This window comes from Petromyzon marinus, unplaced genomic scaffold, assembly GCF_048934315.1.
Source record: "Petromyzon marinus isolate PM22_M1 ecotype Great Lakes invasive population unplaced genomic scaffold, UKy_Petmar_22M1.pri1.0 PM_Scaffold_57, whole genome shotgun sequence".
Classification (NCBI taxonomy): Eukaryota; Metazoa; Chordata; class Hyperoartia; order Petromyzontiformes; family Petromyzontidae; genus Petromyzon; species Petromyzon marinus.
The window spans coordinates 82,603-109,069 of NW_027423579.1; the positions used below are offsets into that span (position 1 = coordinate 82,603).

Consider the following 26,467-nt stretch of genomic DNA (forward strand, 5'->3'; position numbering starts at 1 on the left):
TTCACGCTTCACGTAGTGTGGATGGCCGCGTGACGTCACGACAGTCCGCGGTTTCAATCGAACAAATGACGCGCGAGGGGTGTCGCCGCCCCACCCCACACACACCCGCGTTGCCACGTGCGTGACGTCGTTTCGCGAGCGAGAGAACATGACGTCACCGCGGGCGTCAATGACGTCAAGGGGCCTCCAGTGTCCTGGAGACGATGGCGCCGCCGCCGTTGTCGCCACCACCACCACCACCACCGCCGTCGTCGCGCGAGGCGAGGAAGGCGGAGGCCGCGGCTCAGCGGAGGCGACGCGAGGAGCGCGCCGAGAACGAGAAGCGGGTGAGGGGCGGGAGCCTTGCGGTGGTTGTGCGGGGCGTGCGTGCCGGTCTTCACAGGTGCTGCTCGCTAACAGCACTTGCCCCAGCAGGCTGTTACAGGCTACACGGGGCGTGTGTGGTGTGTGTAGTGTTAGTGGCGTGTATGGTGTGTGTAGTGTGTGGTGTGTGTAGTGTGTGTAGTGTTAGTGGTTTGTGTAGTGTGTGCAGTGTTAGTGGCGTGTGTGGTGTGTGCGGTGTTAGTAGTGTGTGTAGTGTGTGCATTGTGTGTAGTGTGTACAGTGTGTGTAGTGTGTGCAGTGTTAGTGGCGTGTGTGGTGTGTGTAGTGTTAGTGGCGTGTGTGGTGTGTGCAGTTTTAGTGTCGGGTTTGTGTAATCAGGGATGCCGAGTTGCTCTCCATTCACAGCGTGCGCGCGTCCACTGTTTTTCAACTTCACCTCAACACAAACCCCCCACCACCACCACCTCAACACAAACCCCCACCACCACCACCTCAACACAAACCCCCACCACCACCTCAACACAAACCCCCCACCACCACCACCTCAACACAAACCCCCCACCACCACCTCAACACAAACCCCCCCACTACCACCTCAACACAAACCCCCACCACCACCTCAACACAAACCCCCCACCACCACCACCTCAACACAAACCCCCCACCACCACCACCTCAACACAAACCCCCCACCACCACAACACAAACCCCCCACCACCACCACCTCAACACAAACCCCCCACCACCACCACCTCAACACAAACCCCCCACCACCTCAACACAAACCCCCCACCACCACCACCTCAACACAAACCCCCCACCACCACCACCTCAACACAAACCCCCCACCACCTCAACACAAACCCCCCACCACCACCACCTCAACACAAACCCCCCACCACCACCTCAACACAAACCCCCCCACCACCACCACCTCAACACAAACCCCCACCACCACCTCAACACAAACCCCCCACCACCACCACCTCAACACAAACCCCCCACCACCACCACCTCAACACAAACCCCCCACCACCACCACCGTCTCCATTCCTCTCTCCTCGCCCCTCCCCCGACGCTCGCCCCCGGCACGGAAACCTCGGCGCGAGTGGACCGCGAGATGTCCGTAAGCGTGTCGGGTGCTGCGACGTTGTTACACGTGTGTGTGTTACACGTGTGTGTGTGTGTGTTACACGTGTGTGTGTGTTACACGTGTGTGTGTGTGTTACACGTGTGTGTGTGTGTGTTACACGTGTGTGTGTGTGTGTTACACGTGTGTGTGTGTGTTACACGTGTGTGTGTGTGTGTGTTACACGTGTGTGTGTGTGTTACACGTGTGTGTGTGTGTTACACGTGTGTGTGTGTGTGTTACACGTGTGTGTGTGTGTGTGTTACACTTGTGTGTGTGTGTGTTACACGTGTGTGTGTGTGTGTTACACGTGTGTGTGTGTGTTACACTTGTGTGTGTGTGTGTTACACTTGTGTGTGTGTGTGTTGTGTGTGTGTGTGTTACACTTGTGTGTGTGTGTTACACTTGTGTGTGTGTGTTACACGTGTGTGTGTGTGTGTTACACGTGTGTGTGTGTGTGTTACACGTGTGTGTGTTACACGTGTGTGTGTGTGTGTTACACGTGTGTGTGTGTGTTACACGTGTGTGTGTGTGTTACACGTGTGTGTGTGTGTTACACGTGTGTGTGTGTGTTACACGTGTGTGTGTGTGTTACACGTGTGTGTGTGTGTTACACGTGTGTGTGTGTTACACGTGTGTGTGTGTGTTACACGTGTGTGTGTTACACGTGTGTGTGTTACACGTGTGTGTGTGTGTTACACGTGTGTGTGTGTGTGTGTTACACGTGTGTGTGTGTGTGTGTTACACGTGTGTGTGTGTTACACGAGTGTGTGTGTGTGTGTTACACGTGTGTGTGTGTTACACGAGTGTGTGTGTGTGTGTTACACGAGTGTGTGTGTGTTACACGAGTGTGTGTGTGTGTGTGTTACACGAGTGTGTGTGTGTGTGTTACACGAGTGTGTGTGTGTGTGTTACACGTGTGTGTGTGTGTGTTACACTTGTGTGTGTGTGTGTTACACTTGTGTGTGTGTGTGTGTGTTACACTTGTGTGTGTGTGTGTTACACGTGTGTGTGTGTGTGTGTTACACGTGTGTGTGTGTGTGTTACACGTGTGTGTTACACGTGTGTGTTACACGTGCGTGTTACACGTGTGTGTGTGTGTTACACGTGTGTGTTACACGTGTGTGTTACACGTGTGTGTTACACATGTGTGTTACACGTGTGTGTGTGTGTGTTACACGTGTGTGTTACACGTGTGTGTGTGTGTTACACGTGTGTGTTACACGTGTGTGTGTGTTAGTGTTACACGTGTGTGTGTGTGTGTTACACGTGTGTGTGTGTGTTACACGTGTGTGTGTGTGTGTGTTACACGTGTGTGTGTGTGTGTGTTACACGTGTGTGTGTGTGTGTTACACGTGTGTGTGTTACACGTGTGTGTGTGTGTGTTACACGTGTGTGTGTGTTACACGTGTGTGTTACACGTGTGTGTGTGTTACACGTGTGTGTGTGTGTTACACGTGTGTGTGTGTGTGTGTTATACGTGTGTGTGTGTGTGTGTGTTATACGTGTGTGTGTGTGTGTTACACGTGTGTGTGTGTGTGTTACACGTGTGTGTGTGTGTGTTACACGTGTGTGTGTGTGTGTTACACGTGTGTGTGTGTGTTACACGTGTGTGTGTGTGTGTTACACGTGTGTGTGTGTGTGTTACACGTGTGTGTGTGTGTTACACTTGTGTGTGTTACACGTGTGTGTGTTACACTTGTGTGTGTGTGTGTGTTACACTTATGTGTGTGTGTTGTGTGTGTGTGTGTTACACTTGTGTGTGTGTGTTACACTTGTGTGTGTGTGTTACACGTGTGTGTGTGTTACACGTGTGTGTGTGTGTGTTACACGTGTGTGTGTGTGTGTTACACGTGTGTGTGTGTGTGTTACACGTGTGTGTGTGTGTGTGTTACACGTGTGTGTGTGTTACACGTGTATGTGTGTGTGTGTTACACGTGTGTGTGTGTGTTACACGTGTGTGTGTGTGTTACACGTGTGTGTGTGTGTGTGTTACACGTGTGTGTGTGTGTTACACGTGTGTGTGTGTGTGTGTTACACGTGTGTGTGTGTGTGTGTTACACGTGTGTGTGTGTGTTACACGTGTGTGTGTGTGTGTGTGTTACACGTGTGTGTGTGTGTTACACGTGTGTGTGTGTGTGTTACACGTGTGTGTGTGTGTGTGTTACACGTGTGTGTGTGTGTGTTACACGTGTGTGTGTGTGTTACACGAGTGTGTGTGTGTGTGTTACACGAGTGTGTGTGTGTGTTACACGAGTGTGTGTGTGTGTGTTACACGAGTGTGTGTGTGTGTGTTACACGAGTGTGTGTGTGTGTTACACGAGTGTGTGTGTGTGTTACACTTGTGTGTGTGTGTGTTACACTTGTGTGTGTGTGTGTTACACGAGTGTGTGTGTTACACTGTGTGTGTGTTACACTTGTGTGTGTGTGTTACACGTGTGTGTGTGTGTGTTACACGTGTGTGTGTGTGTGTGTTACACGTGTGTGTGTGTGTGTTACACGTGTGTGTGTGTGTGTTACACGTGTGTGTGTGTGTGTTACACTTGTGTGTGTGTGTGTGTGTTACACGTGTGTGTGTGTGTGTGTGTTACACGTGTGTGTGTGTTACACGTGTGTGTGTGTGTTACACGTGTGTGTGTGTGTGTTACACGTGTGTGTTACACGTGTGTGTTACACGTGTGTGTGTGTGTTAGTGTTACACGTGTGTGTGTGTGTTAGTGTTACACGTGTGTGTGTGTGTGTTACACGTGTGTGTGTGTGTTACGTGTGTGTGTGTGTGTGTTGTGTGTGTGTGTGTTACACTTGTGTGTGTGTGTTACACGTGTGTGTGTGTGTGTGTTACACGTGTGTGTGTGTGTGTTACACGTGTGTGTGTGTGTGTGTTACACGTGTGTGTGTGTTACACGTGTGTGTGTTACACGTGTGTGTGTGTGTGTTACACGTGTGTGTGTGTGTTACACGTGTGTGTGTGTGTGTTACACTTGTGTGTGTGTGTGTGTGTTACACGTGTGTGTGTGTGTGTGTTACACGTGTGTGTGTGTTACACGTGTGTGTGTGTGTTACACGTGTGTGTGTGTGTTACACGTGTGTGTTACACGTGTGTGTTACACGTGTGTGTGTGTGTTAGTGTTACACGTGTGTGTGTGTGTGTTACACGTGTGTGTGTGTGTTACGTGTGTGTGTGTGTGTGTGTTGTGTGTGTGTGTGTGTGTTACACTTGTGTGTGTGTGTGTTACACGTGTGTGTGTGTGTGTGTTACACGTGTGTGTGTGTGTGTTACACGTGTGTGTGTGTGTGTGTTACACGTGTGTGTGTGTTACACGTGTGTGTGTTACACGTGTGTGTGTGTGTGTTACACGTGTGTGTGTGTGTTACACGTGTGTGTGTGTGTTACACGTGTGTGTGTGTGTGTGTTACACGTGTGTGTTACACGTGTGTGTGTGTGTGTGTTGCACGTGTGTGTGTGTGTTACACGTGTGTGTGTGTGTGTGTGTTACACGTGTGTGTGTGTGTGTGTGTTACACGTGTGTGTGTGTGTTACACGTGTGTGTGTGTGTTACACGTGTGTGTGTGTGTTACACGTGTGTGTGTGTGTTACATGTGTGTGTGTGTGTTACACGTGTGTGTGTGTGTGTGTGTTACACGTGTGTGTGTGTGTGTTACACGTGTGTGTGTGTTACACGTGTGTGTGTTACACGTGTGTGTTACACGTGTGTGTGTTACACGTGTGTGTTACACGTGTGTGTGTGTGTGTTACACGTGTGTGTGTGTGTTACACGTGTGTGTGTGTGTTACACGTGTGTTACACGTGTGTGTGTGTTACACGTGTGTGTGTGTTACACGTGTGTGTTTGTGTTACACGTGTGTGTGTGTTACACGTGTGTGTGTGTTACACGTGTGTGTGTGTGTGTTACACGTGTGTGTGTGTGTTACACGTGTGTGTGTTACACGTGTGTGTGTGTTACACGTGTGTGTGTTACACGTACGTGTGTGTTACACGTGTGTGTGTGTGTGTTACACGTGTGTGTGTGTGTGTGTGTTACACGTGTGTGTGTGTGTGTTACACGTGTGTGTGTTACACGTGTGTGTGTGTGTTACACGTGTGTGTTGTGTGTGTTACACGTGTGTGTGTGTTACACGTGTGTGTGTGTGTGTGTGTTACACGTGTGTGTGTGTGTTACACGTGTGTGTGTGTGTTACACGTGTGTGTGTGTGTGTTACACGTGTGTGTGTGTGTGTGTTACACGTGTGTGTGTGTGTGTTACACGTGTGTGTGTGTGTGTTACACGTGTGTGTTGTGTGTGTTACACGTGTGTGTTGTGTGTGTTACACGTGTGTGTGTGTTACACGTGTGTGTGTGTGTGTGTTACACGTGTGTGTGTGTGTTACACGTGTGTGTGTGTGTGTTACACGTGTGTGTGTGTTACACGTGTGTGTGTGTTACACGTGTGTGTGTGTTACACGTGTGTGTTACGCGCGTGTCTGTGTGTTACGCGCGTGTCTGTGTGTTACGCGCGCGTGTGTGTGTGTGTGGAGTCTATGGTGTATGCCTAGGGGGGCGGTTACCAGGCTGCGCTATGAACCCAGCGGCCCGAGTTAAGATTCCCGCTGCGGTGTGTGTGGGTGTCGCCCATGCTGTGTGTGTGTAGTCCATGCTGTGTGTGTGTAGTCCATGCTGTGTGTGTGTAGTCCATGCTGTGTGTATGTAGTCCATGATGTTTGTGTGTAGTCCATGCATTGTGTATAGTGTGTACATGGCGTGTATGTAGACCATGCATTGTGAGTAGTGTGTACATGGTGTGTATGTAAACAATGCATTGTGTATAGCATGTACATGGTGTGTATGTATACCATGCAGTGTGTATGTATACCATGCATTGTGTATAGCGTGTACATGGTGTGTATGTAGACCATGCATTGTGTATAGCGTGTACATGGTGTGTGGAGTCCATGCTGTGTGTGTATTCCATGCTGTGTGTGTATTCCATGCTGTGTGTGTATTCCATGCTGTGTGTGTATTCCATGCTGTGTGTGTGCGTGTGGTGTAGCTGCGGACCGTAGTGACGAGGTGCCCCTCGTCGTGGTCCCCTGCTGAGCACGCTGCTCTCTCCGCATGCCCCGAGCTCTGGCAGCGATTGAGGAGACGCGAGGAGCGCACCCGAGCCGTGCGGGGCCGCTCCGACGAGGTACGGGGTGGGGGGGGAGACACCTCACCGCGAGCACCGCGTCACCTCACCTCTTCGCTCACACCTCACAGATACACCCCTCCTCGCTCACGACGCACGGCATGTCCGTGCGCGCAGAGACACGAGTCTGCCGAGGAACTGCAGCGCAAGGTGTTTCTCCTGGCGGAGGCCGTGCGTGGGGCCCGCTTCCTCATCGCCTACACGGGAGCCGGCATCAGCACGGTGGGGGCCGCTCCCCTCCCCACCCCACCCTCTCCTCTCCCCTGGCTCTCCACCTTCCCAAAGATCCCCGTGCTCACTGTAACCATCACCCATTTTCACAGCTCACTAACGCACACCTCACGAACACACTCGTCACTCTCACCTCGTCATTCGCCTCTCTGGGCCGTGTGCCTGTGGCGCAGGCCGCCGCCATCCCGGACTATCGGGGCCCGCGTGGGGTGTGGACGCTCCTGAAGAGGGGACAGAGCGTTGGGTAAGTCGGGGGGAGATGCGGGAGTGCTTGCTATGTGGAACGAGCTTCTGTGTGTGTGTGTGTGTGGCGTGGATGTACGTGTTGCGAAACGAGGACCCTTCTCAAGAAGAAACATCTGCACCCACTTGGGTCTGCTCCGTAGTGACTTCCTGCTAGCAGTGAGCCTTCCACACTTTCATTGGCCTCAAAGCGCACGAAGCGTGATGGTGGCATCGTCCGCCACTTAATGGCTAAAATGGCAATGGGCTATGTTGTGTGTGTGGAATTCTTTCCCCCTGCCCGTGTGTGTGTGTGTGTGCAGGATGGTGGAGCTGAGCGACGCTGAGCCCACGCTCACACACATGTGTCTCGCACAGCTGCATCGCGAGGGGCTGGTGAGCACCCCACTTAGGATTTAGCCCCCTTGCCACTCACATCCCCCAAACTTCCACACCACTCGCCACGCAAATCACACCCACACGCAGTCGCAACAGCGAAGGGTGGAGGAATGAGCGGAGCGCCGGGCAGATAAAACGCAGCCATGTGGGAGAGCGAGAAGCACCGCTGGTGCATCTGCCAGTCATCTGAGTTAATTCTGCTCTGTGACATGCTGAGACTAGCCTGGTGCAAGCACCTCTCAATTAGCGGTGCATGGCAGCCATTGTTATCTTTAAGGGTTCACGTGTGTGTGTATCTGTGTATGAGCGGTAGTGTAGCGGTTAGCGTGCTGCGCTACGAACCTGGCGACCCGTTCACGACCAACACAAGTGACGATTATCTGAACCGGTTCTGGGCCTCAACGTAGGTTCGACTCAGCCTCAAATGAGTACCTGGTGCAGTGTGTAAACATCGCCACTAGGGAGACAAAGGCAGCTGGCCGTGGTCTTGGCCACCCACCCCCTCAAGTGCTGTGCTGGCCTTCAAAGGTGCTCACTTAACAGCACTTGCCCCAACAGTCTGTTAAGGCTGTACGGGGATCTCTGTCCTTTGTATATGTGTATCTGTATCTTTCTTTGTGTCTGCATGTGTCTGTGTGTCTGTGTGTAATGAAGGAATAGTAATAAAGTGGTTCAATTCCCACTCACGGCCAAAATCAGTGACGAAAATTTGTGTAGACATCACCACTCAAGAGACAAAGGTGGCCCGGCATTTTGCTGGCCACCCACTCTTTCGTTTGCCATGCTGGCCTCCATAGGTGTTCACTGCAATCTGAATCAGAACATTTATTTCTACACATGTCCAGTATTTTGACAGATGTCAAGCAGCACACGGGGGTCGTGTGTGTGCGGCAGGTGCAGCACGTGGTGTCGCAGAACTGTGACGGGCTGCATGTGCGAAGCGGTCTCGCCCCCAACGCACTCAGCGAGCTGCACGGCAACATGTACATGGAGGTTAGCACCAACTCACCACTCACCCCACTCCCTCACCTACTTACTCACCCACCTACTAACCCACCTACTAACCCACCTACTAACCCACCTACTAACCCACCTACTAACCCATTCACTCACCCACTGACTAACCACTCATCAACTTACTCTCCCACTCCTCCACTTAACCATGCACTTACTGACCCACTTACTCCAGTTGTAAGACACTGCCCGTGATGTGTGCTAAAGCCTCTGCTTCCCTTCTGTCTGTAGTTGTGAGATCACACGTCTCTCTCTCTCTCTTCTCCGTGCGTGCGTCTCTCCCCCGTCTCTCCCTCTGCCCGCGTCTCTCTCGCCGTCGCCCGCCGCGGCTCCGCTTGCCCGCGCAGGCGTGCTCGATGTGCGGGCGCCAAGTCGTGCGGCTCTTCGACGTCACCGAGCGCACGGGGGTGCGGCGGCACGAGACGGGGCGCGCGTGCGAAGGGCCGGCCGGCTGCGGAGGGCCCCTGCGCGACACCATCGTGCACTTCGGGGAGCGCGGGACGCTGGAGCGCCCCCTCAACTGGGCGGGCGCGGCGGGGGCCGCGCGGAAGGCAGACGCCATCCTGTGCCTGGGCAGCAGCCTGAAGGTGAGACGCGTCCCGCTTGCGCTGTCCTGCACCCGCCACGACGCTCGCCACCCAACTCGCCACCCACTCACTCTCGCCGCTCGCCAACGATTCGCCAATCGCTCCATCGCCAACCGTCAGTCGCCACGCCCCCCCCCCCCCCCCCGCTACTTCACCACGCGCGTCCGCGTGGGTGCAGGTGCTGAGGAGGTACCCGTGCCTGTGGGGGATGGAGCGGCCCCCTGCTCAGCGACCCAAGCTCTACATCGTCAACCTGCAGGTGGGGGCGCGGGGAATCTGCGTGTTGGGGGGGGGGGGGCGCGCTTGTTCGCGTGTCTCTGCTGCCGCCGCTCATAATTAACGCGCGTGCATCCACGTGCCTCCACGTGCCTCCACGTGCCTCCACGTGCCTCCACGTGCCTCCACGTGCCTCCACGTGCGTCCCTGCGCGCATCCCAGTGGACGCCCAAGGACGCGGCGGCGGAGCTGAAGATCCACGCGGCCTGCGACGAAGTTCTGCGCCTCCTCATGCAGCAGCTGGGCCTGGGCATCCCGGCCTACAGCAGGTGAGCCACCTGTCCGAGTGACCCAGACAGCCCGGGGATTGGTATCGCGTTCAGAATTTATTTGTGCAGAGATCTGCTACCGGCGTTGCATTCAACTTTATTGCAGTCGACTGCACAAATTTGATAGACCTGGTTTCAAAATTATTCGGGGTCTGTGGAAAAGTTGACTGCCCTCGGGTGTGGGGGTGTGTGGTGGTGCGGGAGTGTGGTGGTGTGGATGTGAAGTTCACTTAGCAACAGTTACCCCAAAGTTAGTCGAGGCTGCACTTGGGATCAGCAAATGTGCATGTGCTTTCTTTTTCAAACACATCGCATGGGCACGTGAATGTGCACGTTGGGGTGAGCCGTGCGCGTGCTGTGTGTGTCGCTGTCTGCCCCGTGTCGTCGCGTACGGCAGGGATACCGACCCCATCTTCCTCATGGCCACTCCGCTGAGCCCCGGGGAAGAGGGCAGCCACTCTCGCCGACCCATCGCCCCGGCCGCCACGTTGGCAGCGGTGGGGCCGGAGCCGCTCTGTGTCATTGCGCAGCGATCCGCGGGGGCCTTCGCGGCAGGAGAGGAGGCCGCTCGCCCGAAGGGCGAGAGGACGGGACTGGCGGCGGCCCCTGTGGAGGAGTGCGAGCTTCCGTACGGCACTGGGGAGGATGTGGCGAGGGCTGGAGGGGGAGGAAAGGTGGCAGTGGCGGGGAGCCTGGCGGCGCCGGGTTGGTTCGGAAAAGGCCTCGCGAAATCGCGGCGCGTGAAGCGGCGCAAGCGCTGAGCGGTTTTGGAGAGGGACGAAGCTCCGCCGAGCCACATTGAGTCGTCAGGACCCGTTCGCAGAAGGTTCATGTACTGGGCTGTTTGGCGATGCCTAAGTGGCACGTGGAGAGGAAACCAGATTTTCCGGAGCAAACTCGCACACATATACGAGGGAGGAGCGCTCAGAGCTCCGTTCAGATAAGATCCAGGAATCCGGTGCTATACAGCTGTCTTCTAGCCCACCTCAAGACCAAACCTACAGGCCCTGATATTTCCTGGCACCTTCCCTTGAGAGTACTAACCGGGCTCAACCCTCGTTAGAGATTTGGGCAGATTTGGTCTGTGCTGGGCTGAGTTTATGGGACTGGTAGGAGCTTTGCAGTTGAAGCCCCAGGGCTGTCCTGGTTAATACTGTGATGGTGCATTAACCGTAAACTTTGCACCATCTTTTTGACAATGGACATGAGGGATTCGTGACATCGTTCGACAAACAGCAGGCCGTCGTGTGTCGGCATCACGCTCCAAATTTGCCAGATTAAAAAAAAGTAACAAATTGGGAAAACCGATAATAACATCGCCTCCTGATAATAGACTTAAAGTCCACTTGCAGGATAGTGCTGCGTTCGCCTAATACCGCACAGGGACGGCAGCCATCGGAGGGTCCCCCAGGCTACAACTATGGCCGAGCATCGGAATGGTCGAGATGAAGATGTGCGATACGAGGCGTTTTGAGTTGGCGAGGCATTCATGCGAGCACTACTGCACTCGCCACAGTCCCTCCCATCGCCGTTACCGGACACCAATGCCAGTGCAGTAGCCGTGCAGCGAGGTATATGCAACAACTGCATTTATTAGGAGTGTCACAGGAGCCACGGTCCCGGCCAATGCATCATGGCGCATATTGCTACAAGTCACGATCACTCTGCAGGTGCTTTAGTTGTGGGTGCGCAGTAATCAACAACGATTTCACAGTCTTCTAATCGGCTACATTTCATTTTGCGAGTAAACATTCGTGAGAGAAATTTATAGTTATATTTACGGACCGCGGGCCTGCCGCGCAACTGAGTCTAGTACGGGGTCTCGCTGGGGGCCGGGGTCCCGGGTAGCGGTGTGTCCCCTTCCCCGTGCTGGACCCCCGCCCGCCCCACGACGTCCCTCGCGGGCCCCGTCCCCAAGCGGGCCCCCTGCGGCGGACCCCCCTCGTCGCCGTGGCGCTGGTACGCCAGGTTAATCACACCGCCCAGGCAGGAGGTGCGACCGCGTGCCACGCGGTGCCGCCCGGCCTCGCCGCCCTTGGAAGTGGCCTTCACCTGCTTGGCCAGGAAGGCCCGGTCACGGCCCACCTACACGGGGTACGGTTTGGGGAGGGCATGGGAGACGCACGGGGGTCACGCAGGGACCATGGACAGGGACCAGACACGGGGAACAGAGGCAAGCGTGTGAGTGGGTTGGGTGAGTGCATGTGAGTGAGTGCGTGTGTAAGCCTCCGAGTGAGTGTGCGGGTGAGCAGCCAGGCAGGGAGTTGGTGTGGAGGCTCACCATGGCCAGCTCGTCTCTTAGTTGATTGATGACGCGCGCGTGCGCATTGTTAAGCGTGGTCATGTAGAACAGGAAGAGGCTGTCAAGTCATCACACACACACACACAAGCATGCGATATCAACACAAGCAAAGACAGGCCCCCTATAGCCTTGAACAGGCTGTCCGGGTGAGTGCCGTTAGGGAGCATCTATTTAAGACTGACACGGCACAAGGGGTGGGTGGCCCGAACCATGCCTCGTCGCCTTTGTCTCCCAAGTGGTGATGTTTACAGGCTAAGTCGACCTAATGGAGGCCTAGAACTTGGTCATATATATGTGTCACTGATGTTTGTCGTTATCGGAAATAAAATTTGGGTTGCACATAATGGCCTACTCTTTGCCGAGTCCATAGCGCAGTGCGCTAACCACTGCAACTCTCCACACCTGCACTACATCCACACACGTCACATCAACACAACCACAACCGCCGCTCACCACTGAGGGTGTGACATGATCTCGTTTCAGCGTGGTTGTTTGCCAAGGTTCCATACTCTTTGGTTCTCTTCGGTAAAGTCATGTTTTTTACGTGACTTTACCGAATAGAACCAAAGAGTATGGATCCTTGCAGTCACGAAAGCTTTAAATCTAGAATTGTTTGCCAAGGTGATTTTCAAGGTGGAGGGAGGGGTTAAAACAAATACACCGTACAACGGATTGTAACACGTACCTCCCCCCCCCCCATCGCTCACCTGGAGAGCACGACCAGGATGATTGCGAAGAGCAGCGAGGCAAAGAACTCGAGGATGGAGTCGAGCCAGTGTGGCAGGGCCTGCACTGCTGTCACCAACACCGCCCAGGGCAGCCGCTGGCCTGTGAACGGTCCGCACGCCTGCGACGGGCGGATGCTGCACTCACAGGGGCACCCGGGACACCACGGCAGCTACTCGCCAACACCACTCGCCTCGCTGTTCCTTTTACCACCACCGCCGCCACTCGCCGTGACCCACCACGACTGCCGCTCGCTATTACTGCTACTCGCCCCTGGGGCAGCCTGTTTGTCTGCGCGGGCACTTTGCTGTGTGCACGTGGCGCAGCGTGGCGAGGTGGAGGCAGTTAAGCAATGGATTCTTAAATCCATCTGTGGAGTGTTGAGTGTCGTAATGCGCGGTGCTGGGTTATCTCCCGAGTTCCTTCCACACGAAGCCAAACGCTCGTGCCTGGAATTGCTGTAATTGCCCCCACACAATGGCGGCAGCAGCACACACCCTGGGGTTTGTGATGTTGGTGTTGTGGGACAGGTGTTGTGGCGTGGGTGTTGTTGTGGCGTGGCTGTTGTTGTGGCACACACCCGCCGATGGTGTAGATGGCCGGCACCCAGGAGAGCAGGAGCCCGAGCAGCAGCACGATGAAGAAGAAGAACATGGAGCTGGAGGCGCGGTACGGGCGCGTTGCTGGCCGGCAGTTCAGCATCAGCGACAGCTGTGAGACACAGCCAGCAGCAGAAGCGGTGGTGCACGCGGCGGTCACGGGCGACGCGTGTCGGCGATGCGCGCACAGAATACGCGAGGGCGCTAACAGACGTGCGAATGTTATTCCTATTTCTTTTTTTTTCCCATGGTAATGTGGACTTTCCACCATTGGCTCAGGGCTGTGAACAGGAGATGAGCACCGCCTCATTGCCGTTTTGCTCGTCCACCCAGGAAGACGGTTTCAGGAGGGTCCTGCTACTTTTTCGCAGAAGGGGGTGAATGTTGCGTCTGTGATCCCAGTTGAGTAATTTGCACGTCACTTTTCAGCATTCGTATGTTTGGCCAATAACGGTTCAATTGAGTTTTTTGTTTTTATATTTGGGAGGAACCTGGTGAATCCATTTGGTACTGGGGGAAAACACTCCACATGGAAGGCACTCAAGTCAGGAATCGAACCCAAGAACTACTTTCTGCAAGGCACCAGTAGAGTTGCCACTGCGCCACCTGCCACCCAGTCCGACTTAACGGATGTGCAAGCGCGTGAGAGAGTCAAGACGCGCACGTGTCGTGGTCGTAGTGTGGTGGTGGTGGCGGCGGTAGTGACAGTGCGGTTGTGGCGGGGATGGCGTGGCCTGCCTTCTTGCTGTAGAAGAAGATGGTGTACTTGATGGCTGCGAGCAAGGGCAGCAGCGGGCAGTAGATGGTGCCCACCCAGCACACGGTCTGGCCGTACACGATGTGCAGCACCTGGTCGGGGATGGAGAACTCCTGCTCGCCCATCCAGCGCGCCAGCCCGCACCCGCAGTGCGTCACGATCATCCTGGGAGACACGTGGACGTCACGCTCGCCACCATGCCGTGCGAGGGCTGGGTGTGCAGTGGGCGAGTGAGTGGGCGAGGAGCGTGGCGAGGGGCGGTGCCGTTGGCCGCGCGAGTTCGCTTACTTGCGCGGGAACTCCACGAGTAGGACGCTGACGAGGGAGGTGATCAGGTCGAAGATGGTGAGTTTGTACATCTCCTGTCCCACGCGCGTTTCCCAGCACTAAACGGGTGGGGGAGGGGGGGGGGTTAGCGGTGGTTGAGCGTGAAGTGTGAGGGTTGGTGATCTGTGAGGGTAGTGGGCGAGTGGTGGCTCTGAAGGTGAGGGTGAGTGAGTGCGGCATGGGGGTGAAGGCGAGTGATTGTTGGTGAATGAGAGTGAGCGTTCTGGACCTTACCGGGTAGTTTATGTTGTACCCACACTGCTGGCAGTCACTGATGCTGCTGTTGCTGGTGATGCTGATGCTGTTGTTGTTGTTGCACGTGATCCGAGACCAGAGCGTCACGAGCAGCACGGCCACGCTTGCCAGACGCAGACTCACGTACCTGCGGCATGGCACGGCACGGCCCACGTCGGGGTTAGCGCAGGTGTGTGTCCGTGTGTTTGCCTTTGTGTCCGTGTGCGTGTCCGTGCCACCACTGACCGGAGCAGTGAGAGCCGAATCTCGAAACCGGGGGAGTAGTCCTCCCAAACGATAGTCATCCCAAAGATGAGCGGCAGCAGGAAGTTGGCGAGCGTGATGACGATGGACGGGAGGTACTGCACCAAGAAGTCCACACCACCCTGGACGCTCCCGGCGTTCAGATCCTGGGAAGACGCGTCGCACAGCAAATTCGTCCGTTTCACAAGTCTCGCCTTTCAGAGAGTAGCCACAGCAGGACATATTTACTCAACTCCTCCTTCTGAACAGCACCTGCCACACAACAGCCTGTGCAGGCTGTCGGGGGATCGTCGTCTTTGTTGACGTGTGCGCACGGGGGGGGGGGGTGGGGGTGGGGTAGGGGTGGCGTACTCCCGCTTTGTAGCCCTGCGAGTAGGTGGTCGCCCAGTAGATGCAGTAGAAGCCTGCCCCGAGCAGTGCCAGCACCAGCACGTTGAGCAGCACGCGCACCACGTACACGCGCGCCTTCTGTGCGCGCGTGCGCTCGGCGATCCTCTTGCGGGAACGCTCCTCGCCCAGGTCCGTCTGCACTCGCGCACGCAAAGACAAAGATCCCCCTTCCCCCGTGTAGCCTTTGGTGGACTGTTCGGGCGGGTGCTGTTTAGCGAGCACCTCACCAAGGCCGGCACGGCACACGAGGGGGTGGGTGGCCGGCCGGCACCACGCACCGGCCGCCCTTGTTTTCCAAGGTGCTGATGTTTACAAATCGTGCCAGGTACTCATTTTGAGGGCCCAGGACCAGTTCAGATAATCGTCACCGGTATTGGAGCCGGAATCGAACTCAGGTCGCCGGGTTCGTAGAGCAGTGCGCCGACCGCTCTGCACGCGCACACGGGAGAACGTGCGTACGCATGCAGGAAAGATACAAACGCACACGCGCGTGCGTACACACGTAAACACGGCTCCTGGAACACGCCTCTCACTGCCGTGTGTGTGTGTGAGCCCCCCCCCCCCAATGCGCACCAGCAGCTGGTAGGCCAGGCTGCTGTGCTTGAGCATAGCCGAGTTGGCGTCTCGCAGGCTGTGGTCCCACCCGGAGAAGACCTGCGGTGAGTAGTGCAGCCCGCTCGCCTCGCTCTGCAATGCGCCAAGCTTCCAGCCCTGCGCGGAGCTGGGCAGGGAGACGCAGAGAACCGCGTTATTTACGACGTCTCACCTGGAGCACCTCGCTTACGCGGGCGTAGTGTCACGTGACACAAATAACAGACACAAAGATCCCCTGCGTAGCCTTAGTAGGTTGTTAGCGAGCGCCTATGAAGGGATGGCACACGAGGGAGTGGGTGGCCAGCGCCATGCCCGGCCGCCTTTGTCCCCCCAGTGGCGATGTTTACACACCGCACCAGGTACTGTACTCATTTAAGGCCGAGTCGACCAAGAGGAGGCCCAGTACCAGTTCAGATATTCGCCACTCTTCGCAGGATTTGAGCCCGGGCCGCCGGGGTCGCAGCGCAGTGCGCTAACCACTGCACCACCACTCCCCACTACGTGCACATATACCTATCCAATACCCGCCATTCGCCACTAAGTGACGGTGACCTCACAGACCCAGGTGCCATGGCTTGGCTGATTGAGATGACCGTTAGATGCACCAGCTGTACCCCCCCTACGGTCCCAACTGCACACACAGACACTCGCATACACGTGACACGTGTCCACACACGTGCGCATTGAGTGCCGCATGAGGACAACGTATGCTGCGTAAAGCGTGCGTTCGCGCACGAGGACGATCCGCGCGGCGTCCACGTGCGCAGGGGCCGCGGGGTTGGGTACCCACCGCCTGACGACCCAGAGCAGCGACACGAACAGCACGGCGATGCTGGAGAGGAGGTAGGCGAGGGGCAGCGAGTAGGCCCATTTCAGCGACCCCACCGTCGTGCTCGGGTAGAACCCGTAGAAGAGGTACGTCTTCTCCAGGAAACCCTGGTACGCGGCGCACACGCACAGTGACAAAGATCCCCCCCCCGTGTGGCCTTAACACACCGATTTGACAGGTGCTGTTAGCGAGTAGCGCCAATGAAGGCCGGCACGGCACACGAGGGCACGGGTGGCCAGCGTGATGCCCCGCCGCGATTGCCTCTACAGTGTTGATGTTTATACACCACACCAGCTACTCATTTGTCACCGATGTTTGCCGTGAGCGGGAATCGAACTCGGGTCACCGGGTTCGTAGCACAGCATGCTAACCGCGCTACACTACCGCTCCCCATTGTAGGTGAACTTGGCCTAAAATTAGTAGCGGGTGCGGTGTGTAAACACTACCAGGGAGACCATGGTGGCCGGGCGTGTTGCTGTCCACCCCACCCCCTCGTGTTCCGTGCCAGCCTTCATAAGTGCTTCTCGCTAACAGCAGTTCCCCCAGCATTCTGTTAAGGCTACGCAGGGGATCTTTGTTGACATGTACATACACGCACGTACTTACCCACACACGTGGAAATGTGCGATGGGTGCTGAGGGGTGGAGATGGTGCGTGGTTGCGTGGTATCGAGACTTGTGGGGCGAGTGATTGCACTGGTGTGGCGAGTAGCTGGCGAGTATTTGTGTAGTGACATCGCGCTGACTGTTGGACAGCAGCTGCAACTGCAGGTGGGCACTTAGCGCACACGCCGTTGAGCACGTACACGGTGTGTGTGTGCCGGCAGGGCGGAGGAACTGGGGCAAGGGTCACGGTAGACCTCGTGGAGAAGCCCCTGGAACCCTCTGGTGGGTTCGAGAAGGGAGGCGCGGCTAGGGCGGAGCCAGGCCGCGCCGAGGGGAATAAAAGCAGCTGAGCGCGAGAGCTCCGGGCTGCCGGTTCTGGGATTAGACTCGTCTCGTCGTCGCTGTCGTTATAGCCGCCTTCATCACCGCCGCCGCCTTCGCCCGGGCATTGCGCGGCCGGACAGTGGTTGGCTGTCCCGGTGGACGCCGTCGATGCAACGCGGGCAGGGTCGTGTCTGGGACGGGTCGTGCGGCAGCGTGGTCGTGTCTGGGACGGGTCGTGCGGCAGCGTGGTCGTGTCTGGGACGGGTCGTGCGGCAGCGTGGTCGTGTCTGGGACGGGTCGTGCGGCAGCGTGGTCGTGTCTGGGACGGGTCGTGCGGCAGCGTGGTCGTGTCTGGGACGGGTCGTGCGGCAGCGTGGTCGTGTCTGGGACGGGTCGTGCAGCAGCGGGGTCGTGTCTGGGACGGGTCGTGCGGCAGCGTGGTCGTGTCTGGGACGGGTCGTGCGGCAGCGTGGTCGTGTCTGGGACGGGTCGTGCGGCAGCGTGGTCGTGTCTGGGACGGGTCGTGCGGCAGCGTGGTCGTGTCTGGGACGGGTCGTGCGGCAGCGTGGTCGTGTGTGGGACGGGTCGTGCGGCAGCGGGGTCGTGAGAGAGAGGGAGGGGCCCGAGTGGTGGCGTGAACTCAACAACAATAAAAGGGGAGGACGGTGCCTCCTGCGACCACCTCGTCTCCGATAGAGTGCGTGTGTGTGACGCACGCCACCCGCACGCACACACAAGCCTCGAGCGAGAAGGAAGAAATAGATCTACGACACTACATTTGTACTTATGTGGTGAGTGGCCAGTAAGTGATGGTACCGCGAGTGATCATGAGCGTTGTATGCGGGGATGCACTCACCGTGCCTGATAGTGCATCAAGCACATATTCGTAGAAGTAGCCGAGAGGGCGCAGCGGGAGATTGTCCACCAAGCATTCTGAGAGGCAGAGACACGGGCAGCGGCATGAGGCACGGAGACAGCCTATCCCCTGTGTGCTGTGTGAGAGTGGTGTGTACACTGTGAGTGTCGTGTGCACTGTGTGTGCTGTGTGCGCTGTGTTGTATGCTGTGAGTGGTGTGTGCTGTGTGAGTGTTGTGTGCTGTGTGATTGGTGTGTGCTGTGTGAGTGGTGTGTGCCGTGCGTCGCTCACTACTGTTGCTTGTTGAGCTGGTGGCCGTGGGGGCAGGCGTGGTGGCCACGGGGGCAGGCGTGATGGCCACGGGGGCAGGCGTGGTGGCCACCCCGAGGTGTTCGTTCACGATGGTGGGGATGACCACGAAGGAGAACATGATGAGGAAGAGGCAGACGTTGAGCAGCACGAGGAAGCGCATGAACGAGAAGTAGGACTGGATGGCCGATCCGAAGCGACCTGCGTCCCCGCACGGGATCCACAAAGGCGCCAGCGTCATGGCGAGGGCAGGTGAAACACGAGGCAGCGACGCCGCTGTTGTGCTGCGTGCGGCAATGGGGGGCGGCGCCCTCCACCCTGGGTACTTCCACGCGGTGCCCTGGCACTTAAAAATGCGCGGCTAGATCTCGGTTTCGTCGGCGGGTGACGACGTTGTGAGACTAAAAATACTCGACCTTCCCCTGGGATTGTGGCCCGATCGGGCGAGCCCCATTGCTCTGCGGTTTTGTTGCCGCCTGAACGATGCCCGTCCCTCTCGGGAACGCGACTCGTGACGGTTCTGTAGAAGCGAGCGCTCGTTGAGCGGACGATCGTGCCGGGAGGTCGAGGCAGACGAGCGCGCCGATCTTGACCGCCGCTGAACCGAGCTTCATTCCTCCTCGCCGATCCAAATGCAGCCTCTCGACCATCAGACGCTTTGGCCGAGGACAAAGCACCGGCTGGCCTAACGCGATCGTCACATGGCGCGCGTGGTACGGTGCGCGTGTGTGGCGTGGTGCACGTGTGTGGTGCCTGCTGTGCCAGGCTAGGTGCCCCACGCCACGGGGCGTGCGATCGTGGCCCACCTGCGATCTCCTTGAGGCTGCCGCTCCACAGGGCCGTGCTCTTGAGGGCCCCGTGGGCCCCGGCTCGCGACCTGCGCATTCGGGTGCTCATGCTCCTGCGCCACGACTCCCAGTGAGAGAGCAGCGGCGCATCCCGCGCCATAAGTGCCCTGCAGCACCAAAAAGATTCCCCGTAGAGCCTTAACAGACTGTTGGGGCAAGTGCTGCTAAGCGAGCACCTGCAGCACCACACACCCACACACATGGCGCGTGGTGCACCTGACCTGACACGAAGACAACCCGAGGACAGGGGCCACACGCCGGACACCAATAACCCTTGGGGTTATTACGATGGGCGACCCTGCCACAAACAGCCTGGGATCTGCTGGCGATACTCCTTGCCACAGCCAATCTCAGCAATACCCCAACCCTACCACCAGCTCCTATCCCCAACCCTAACCGTAACCCCGACACCCTATCCAAATGTAGTGACATCAGGGATGTCACTGTATAGTGCTGGCCCGGGAGGGTCGTCAGCGGCGATGTTCCTATGTCGCGGACAGCACTGGGTGGGTTGCTGTGTGATGCCGGCTTTACTATAGCACGCGTGCGATGCATCGTCATCGCGTACACCCCGTAGATGGGTGTAGTACCAGCTGGGATAGCGCGGGCACCGCGCATAGCGTGTGATGGGGGCTCCCACAAGGGGGAGCGGGAGCGTGTCAGCCCAGGGACAGGGTTGCCCCAGGCCATGACACTCTGGGTGACCCTGTAGACACGTGATCCGGAGTGTCCACAGAAATGGCCCCAGGTGGGGGGGGGGGCTAGGGGGTGATCACGTGTCCGGGAGAGCTCTCGAGGGGGATCGAGAGGGAGCTCGAACGCTCGACAAGGCGGGCGGGGCCTGGGCGGAGCCAGCCCCGACCCAGGGGGATATAAGGTGGGTCCCTGAGAGGGACCGGGGTCGCTTCGTTCAACAAGCTGGAAGCTCCACGTCCTACAAGCTGGAAGCTCCACGTCCTACAAGCTGGAAGCTCCACCCAGCCCCTCCCCACCCTCCCCACCCAGTCCCTCCCCACCCTCCCCTCTCCACCCCTCCCATTGTCAGATTTATTTATCTTCTTTGGTTCTTTCGGTAAAGTCACGTAGAATGAGAATAAAATAATAAATTGATAAAATAACACAATAATATTCTCACGACGTTTCGGCCACAACACAAGCGGCCTTCATCAGGTGAAGGGACGAGACTTTCACTCCAGCGCTGTCCTCCAGACAGTCTAGTCCCTTCACCTGATGAAGGCCACTTGTGTTGTGGCCGAAACGTCGTGAGAATATTATTGTGTTATTTTATTTTATCAATTTATTATTTTATTCTCATTCTACGTGACTTTACCGAAAGAACCAAAGAAGATGAATCCTTGCAGTCACGAAAGCTTTAAATCGAGATTAATTTATTTTCAATGTATTTCTTTTGGTATAGCCCTGTGAGCCATTCGGCTCTTGAATCGGGTGCAACCGCAACAAACAAACAAAAAACAAAAACACGAACGAGAAAAACATCTTAATGCACGACGGACGGACGGACACAATAATCCCCTGTGGGCTGGTGTAACCAGGAGGTTCCTACCAGTATAAATGTGTTGCCTCGAAAGAATAACGTCTGCGACTCAGTTGGACCCACTTCACAAAAACCCAGCTCAGTCCATAACCCTGTTCTTACCCCCCCCTGCTCATGTCCCCCACCACGCGAGAGGGGAACCTCGCCCTGTGGAGGTGGGGCCAGAGCGAAGCGAGGGGTCAGGAGGATGGGGGGGGGAGTTGTGCAAGGCGGGGGAGTCGAACGAAATTTGTTTACGGGCCCCACGCGGAGTCTCCGAACAAACACGGAAACAGAGAGACACCTGTCCCGTGAGAGACACGGGGAAACAGAGAGACACCTGTCCCGTGAGAGACACGGGGACACAAAGAGACACCTGTCCCGTGAGAGACACGGGGACACAGAGAGACACCTGTCCCGTGAGAGACACGGGGACACAGAGAGACACTTGTCCCGTGAGAGACACGGGGACACAGAGAGACACCTGTCCCGTGAGAGACAGGGGGACACAGAGAGACACGGGGACACAGAGAGACACGTGGACACAGAGAGACACGGGGACACAGAGAGACGCCTGTCCCGTGAGAGACACAGGGACACAGAGAGACACCTGTCCCGTAAGAGACACGGAGACACAGAGAGACACCTGTCCCGTGAGAGACACGGGGACACAGAGAGACACGGGGACACAGAGAGACGCCTGTCCCGTGAGAGACACGGAGACACAGAGACACACCTGTCCCGTGAGAGACACGGGGACACAGAGAGACACCTGTCCCGTGAGAGACACGGGGACACAGAGAGACACCTGTCCGTGAGAGACACGGGGACAGAGAGTCACCTGTCCCGTGAGAGACACGGGGACACAGAGAGACACCTGTCCCGTGAGAGACACGGGGACACAGAGAGACACGGGGACACAGAGAGACACCTGTCCCATGAGAGACACGGGGACACAGAGAGACACCTGTCCCGTGAGAGACACGGGGACACAGAGAGACACGGGGACACAGAGAGACGCCTGTCCCGTGAGAGACGCGGGGACACAGAGATACACCTGTCCCGTGAGAGACACGGGGACACAGAGAGACACGGGGACAGAGAGACACCTGTCCCGTGAGAGACACGGGGACACAGAGAGACACCTGTCCCGTGAGAGACACGGGGACACAGAGAGACACCTGTCCCATGAGAGACACGGGGACACTGAGAGACACGGGGACACAGAGAGACGCCTGTCCCGTGAGAGACACGGGGACACAGAGAGACACTTGTCCCATGAGAGACACGGGGACACAGAGAGACACGGGGACAGAGAGACACCTGTCCCGTGAGAGACACGGGGACACAGAGAGACACCTGTCCCATGAGAGACACGGGGACACTGAGAGACACGGGGACACAGAGAGACACCTGTCCCGTGAGAGACACGGGGACACAGAGAGACACGGGGACACAGAGAGACACGGGGACAGAGAGACACCTGTCCTGTGAGAGACACGGGGACACAGAGAGACACCTGTCCCATGAGAGACACGGGGACAGAGAGACACGGGGACACAGAGAGACACCTGTCCCGTGAGAGACACGGGGACACAGAGAGACACGGGGACACAGAGAGACACCTGTCCCGTGAGAGACATGGGGACACAGAGAGACACCTGTCCCGTGGGAGACACGGGGACACAGAGAGACACCTGTCCCATGAGAGACACGGGGACACTGAGAGACACCTGTCCCGTGAGAGACACGGGGACACAGAGAGACACTTATCCCATGAGAGACACGGGGACACAGAGAGACACCTGTCCCATGAGAGACACGGGGACACTGAGAGACACCTGTCCCGTGGGAGACACGGGGACACAGAGAGGCACCTGTCCCGTGAGAGACACGGGGACACAGAGAGACACCTGTCCCATGAGAGACACGGGGACACTGAGAGACACGGGGACACAGAGAGACACCTGTCCGTGAGAGACACGGGGACACAGAGAGACGCCTGTCCCGTGAGAGACACGGGGACACTGAGAGACACGGGGACACAGAGAGACACCTGTCCGTGAGAGATACGGGGACACAGAGAGACACGGGGACACAGAGAGACACGGGGACACAGAGAGACACGGGGACACAGAGAGACACCTGTCCCGTGAGAGACACGGGGACACAGAGAGACACCTGTCCCGTGTGAGACACTGAGACACAGAGAGACACGGGGACACAGAGAGACACGGGGACACAGAGAGACACCTGTCCCGTGGGAGACACGGGGACACAGAGAGACACCTGTCCGTGAGAGACACGGGGACACAGAGAGACACCTGTCCCGTGAGAGACACGGGGACACAGAGAGACACCTGTCCGTGAGAGACACGGGGACACAGAGAGACACCTGTCCCGTGAGAGACACGGACACAGAGAGACACGGGGACACAGAGAGACACGGGGACACAGAGAGACACGGGGACACAGAGAGACACCTGTCCCGTGAGAGACACGGGGACACAGAGAGACACCTGTCCCGTGAGAGACACGGGGACACAGAGAGACACCTGTCCGTGAGAGACACGGGGACACAGAGAGACACCTGTCCCGTGAGAGACACGGACACAGAGAGACACGGGGACACAGAGAGACACGGGGACACAGAGAGACACGGGGACACAGAGAGACACCTGTCCCGTGAGAGACACGGGGACACAGAGAGACACCTGTCCCGTGAGAGACACGGGGACACAAAGAGACACCTGTCCCGTGAGAGAAATGGGGACACTGAGAGACACGAGGACACAGAGAGACGCCTGTCCCGTGAGAGACACGGGGACACAGAGAGACACCTGTCCCGTGAGAGACACGGGGACACAGAGAGACACCTGTCCCGTGAGAGACACGGGGACACAGAGAGACACGGGGACACAGAGAGACGCCTGTCCCGTGAGAGACACGGGGACACAGAGAGACACCTGTCCCGTGAGAGACACGGGGACACAGAGAGACACCTGTCCCGTGAGAGACACGGGGACACAGAGAGACACCTGTCCCATGAGAGACACGGGGACACTGAGAGACACGGGGACACAGAGAGACACCTGTCCCGTGAGAGACACGGGGACACAGAGAGACACCTGTCCCGTGAGAGACACGGGGACACAGAGAGACACCTATCCCATGAGAGACACGGGGACACTGAGAGACACGGGGACACAGAGAGACACCTGTCCCGTGAGAGACACGGGGACACAGAGAGACACTTGTCCCGTGAGAGACACGGGGACACAGAGAGACACTTGTCCCGTGAGAGACACGGGGACACAGAAAGACACGGGGACACAGAGAGACGCCTGTCCCGTGAGAGACACGGGGACACAGAGAGACACTTGTCCCGTGAGAGACACGGGGACACAGAGAGACACCTGTCCCGTGAGAAACACGGGGACACAGAGAGACACCTGTCCCATGAGAGACACGGGGACACTGAGAGACACGGGGACACAGAGAGACACCTGTCCCGTGAGAGACACGGGGACACAGAGAGACACCTGTCCCGTGAGAGACACGGGGACACAGAGAGACACGGGGACACAGAGAGACACGGGGACACAGAGAGACACCTGTCCCGTGAGAGACACGGGGACACAGAGAGACACGGGGACACAGAGAGACACGGGGACACAGAGAGACACCTGTCCCGTGAGAGACACGGGGACACAGAGAGACATCTGTCCAAAGACTGCCTCCGTGTTCCATTAGTCGGGGGATGGGATGAAGGAGAATCAGAGAGGGCTCGTAGGGGTATCAAGATTCGGGAGGAATCGTAGAGGGATCAGAGAGGGATCAGAGAGGGGTCAAAGGGGTGGGGGGGGGTCATAGTAGGATCCGGGAAGGGCCATTGGGGGGGTCAGAGAGAGGGGGGTCAGAGAGGGGGGGGGGGTCTACCCTTACATGATGCGCCTCTTCTCCTCCAGCCTCAGCGTCTGCTCCCTGAGGGGGGTCGCGTCCTCCTCACTCGCCTCCATCCCCAGGGCGCTGGCAAGGCCATCGGGGGCATCAGCGTAGCTCATGGCCACGCAGCAACAGCAGCAGCAGCAGCGACTACGAGACGGAAGCGACTGGCCTCTTTGAGTGGGCGCGGGGTGCCCGGCGCAGGGACGGGGGGAGGGGTGCAGGTGAGGGAGGGAGGTGGGAGGGAGGGGAGGGAGGGGAGGGGCAGAGGGGCAGGGGAAAGGGAGGGGAGGGAGGGGGTGGTGCAGGTGAGGGAGGGGATAAGAGGAGGGAGTGGATGGAGGGTGAAGTGGTAGGGTAGGGGGTGGGGGAGGGGGTGGAGTGGAGGTAGGGGTGGGGGGTGGAGGTAGGGGTGGGGGTAGGGTGGGGGGTGGGGGGTAGGGGAGGGGGTGGGGGTAGGGTGGGGGTGGGGGGTGGGGGGTAGGGGAGGGGGTGGGGGTAGGGTGGGGGTGGGGGGTGGGGGGTAGGGGAGGGGTCCTCTCCGGCATTGTGCAAGTGGCGCTGCGTGACGCGCTGGGGGGACTTGCGTGGCCGTGGTCATGACGACGGCCGCGGCGGCGGCGGCGGTGGTGGTGGTGGTGGGAGCGGTGGTGCAGCGGTTAGCGCGCTGCGCCACGCACCCGACGCGCCCGAGTTCGACTCTGGCATATGGCCAACACCAGTGATGATTATCTGAACCGGTCCTGGGCCTCCCCTAGGTCGACTCAGCCTCAAAATGAGCACCTGGTGCGGTGTGTGGTGAACATCGCCACCGGGGGAGACAAAGGCGGCCGGGCGTGGTGTGGGCCACCCACCCCCTCGTGTGTCTCAGTGCCGGCCTTCACAGGTGCTGCTCGCTAACAGCACTTGCCCCTACAGTCTCTGTTAAGGCTACACGGGGGATCTTTGTCTTTGATGGCTGGGAAAGGTGACAGTCCAAATGTCGGAAGTGGTTGTAGTTGATGGTCGTGACGTGAACGCGGGACCGCGGGTCCGTGTGTGGTGATGTCCCTCTGGGACCGTCCATAAATGACGTCACGAGATTTGCGACGATGTTTAACCCCCCCCCCGCCTCTCGTCACACGACGTCACAAAAAGTGAGACCCCCCCCCCTCGAATATGACGTCACAAAGCTCTGCCCCACCCCCCCCCCCCCACAAAAAAACCCCATATTTCCATTTTGAAAACAAAACATGCTTCAAATCGCTTTAAACTATTGTCATTGATAGTGTGTATTTAATGTGGCGCTGCACTCTGATGTTGTTAGGAGGAAACATTTATTAAAAAGTATATTTAATTTAGTAGAACGTGTTGTCTATATTTATTTAAAGTTGCGCATTTTGATGTG

The 26,467-nt window shown here is 57.5% G+C and overlaps 2 protein-coding genes across 2 annotated transcripts; one reads left to right on the forward strand and one right to left on the reverse strand.

Annotated features, from left to right (window-relative positions):
* The first annotated feature begins 177 nt into the window (after window positions 1-177).
* On the forward strand, window positions 178-12,283 carry LOC142923490 (NAD-dependent protein deacetylase sirtuin-7-like). The gene is made up of 10 exons (XM_076064632.1): window positions 178-326; window positions 6,502-6,639; window positions 6,757-6,861; window positions 7,044-7,114; window positions 7,416-7,488; window positions 8,386-8,484; window positions 8,853-9,092; window positions 9,271-9,351; window positions 9,531-9,637; window positions 10,035-12,283. The coding sequence occupies exons 1-10, from the start codon at window positions 204-206 to the stop codon at window positions 10,396-10,398; spliced, it is 1,401 nt and encodes a 466-aa protein (XP_075920747.1). The 5' UTR covers window positions 178-203; the 3' UTR covers window positions 10,399-12,283.
* LOC142923489 (transmembrane channel-like protein 7) lies at window positions 11,210-25,278 on the reverse strand. The gene is made up of 15 exons (XM_076064631.1): window positions 25,081-25,278; window positions 19,560-19,708; window positions 18,736-18,954; window positions 18,445-18,521; window positions 16,621-16,766; window positions 15,810-15,957; window positions 15,198-15,371; window positions 14,829-14,992; window positions 14,583-14,730; window positions 14,310-14,407; window positions 14,003-14,186; window positions 13,246-13,376; window positions 12,647-12,802; window positions 11,919-11,997; window positions 11,210-11,722 (listed from the first exon to the last, which is right to left on the reverse strand). The coding sequence occupies exons 1-15, from the start codon at window positions 25,197-25,199 to the stop codon at window positions 11,447-11,449; spliced, it is 2,268 nt and encodes a 755-aa protein (XP_075920746.1). The 5' UTR covers window positions 25,200-25,278; the 3' UTR covers window positions 11,210-11,446.
* Window positions 25,279-26,467: the final 1,189 nt, after the last annotated feature.

Excerpts from the sequence above, each read along its gene's own strand:
- LOC142923489 (XM_076064631.1), bottom strand. The coding sequence starts at position 25,199 with ATGAGCTACGCTGATGCCCCCGATGGCCTTGCCAGCGCCCTGGGGATG. Across the intron at positions 16,767-18,444 it reads TTGATGCACTATCAGGCACG|GGTTTCCTGGAGAAGACGTA; the intron begins GTGAGTGCATCC and ends GCCGCGTACCAG. Across the intron at positions 14,993-15,197 it reads CGCAGGGCTACAAAGCGGGA|GATCTGAACGCCGGGAGCGT; the intron begins GTACGCCACCCC and ends GCGTCTTCCCAG.
- LOC142923490 (XM_076064632.1), top strand. The coding sequence starts at position 204 with ATGGCGCCGCCGCCGTTGTCGCCACCACCACCACCACCACCGCCGTCG. Across the intron at positions 6,862-7,043 it reads CGGGAGCCGGCATCAGCACG|GCCGCCGCCATCCCGGACTA; the intron begins GTGGGGGCCGCT and ends CCTGTGGCGCAG. Across the intron at positions 7,115-7,415 it reads AAGAGGGGACAGAGCGTTGG|GATGGTGGAGCTGAGCGACG; the intron begins GTAAGTCGGGGG and ends GTGTGTGTGCAG.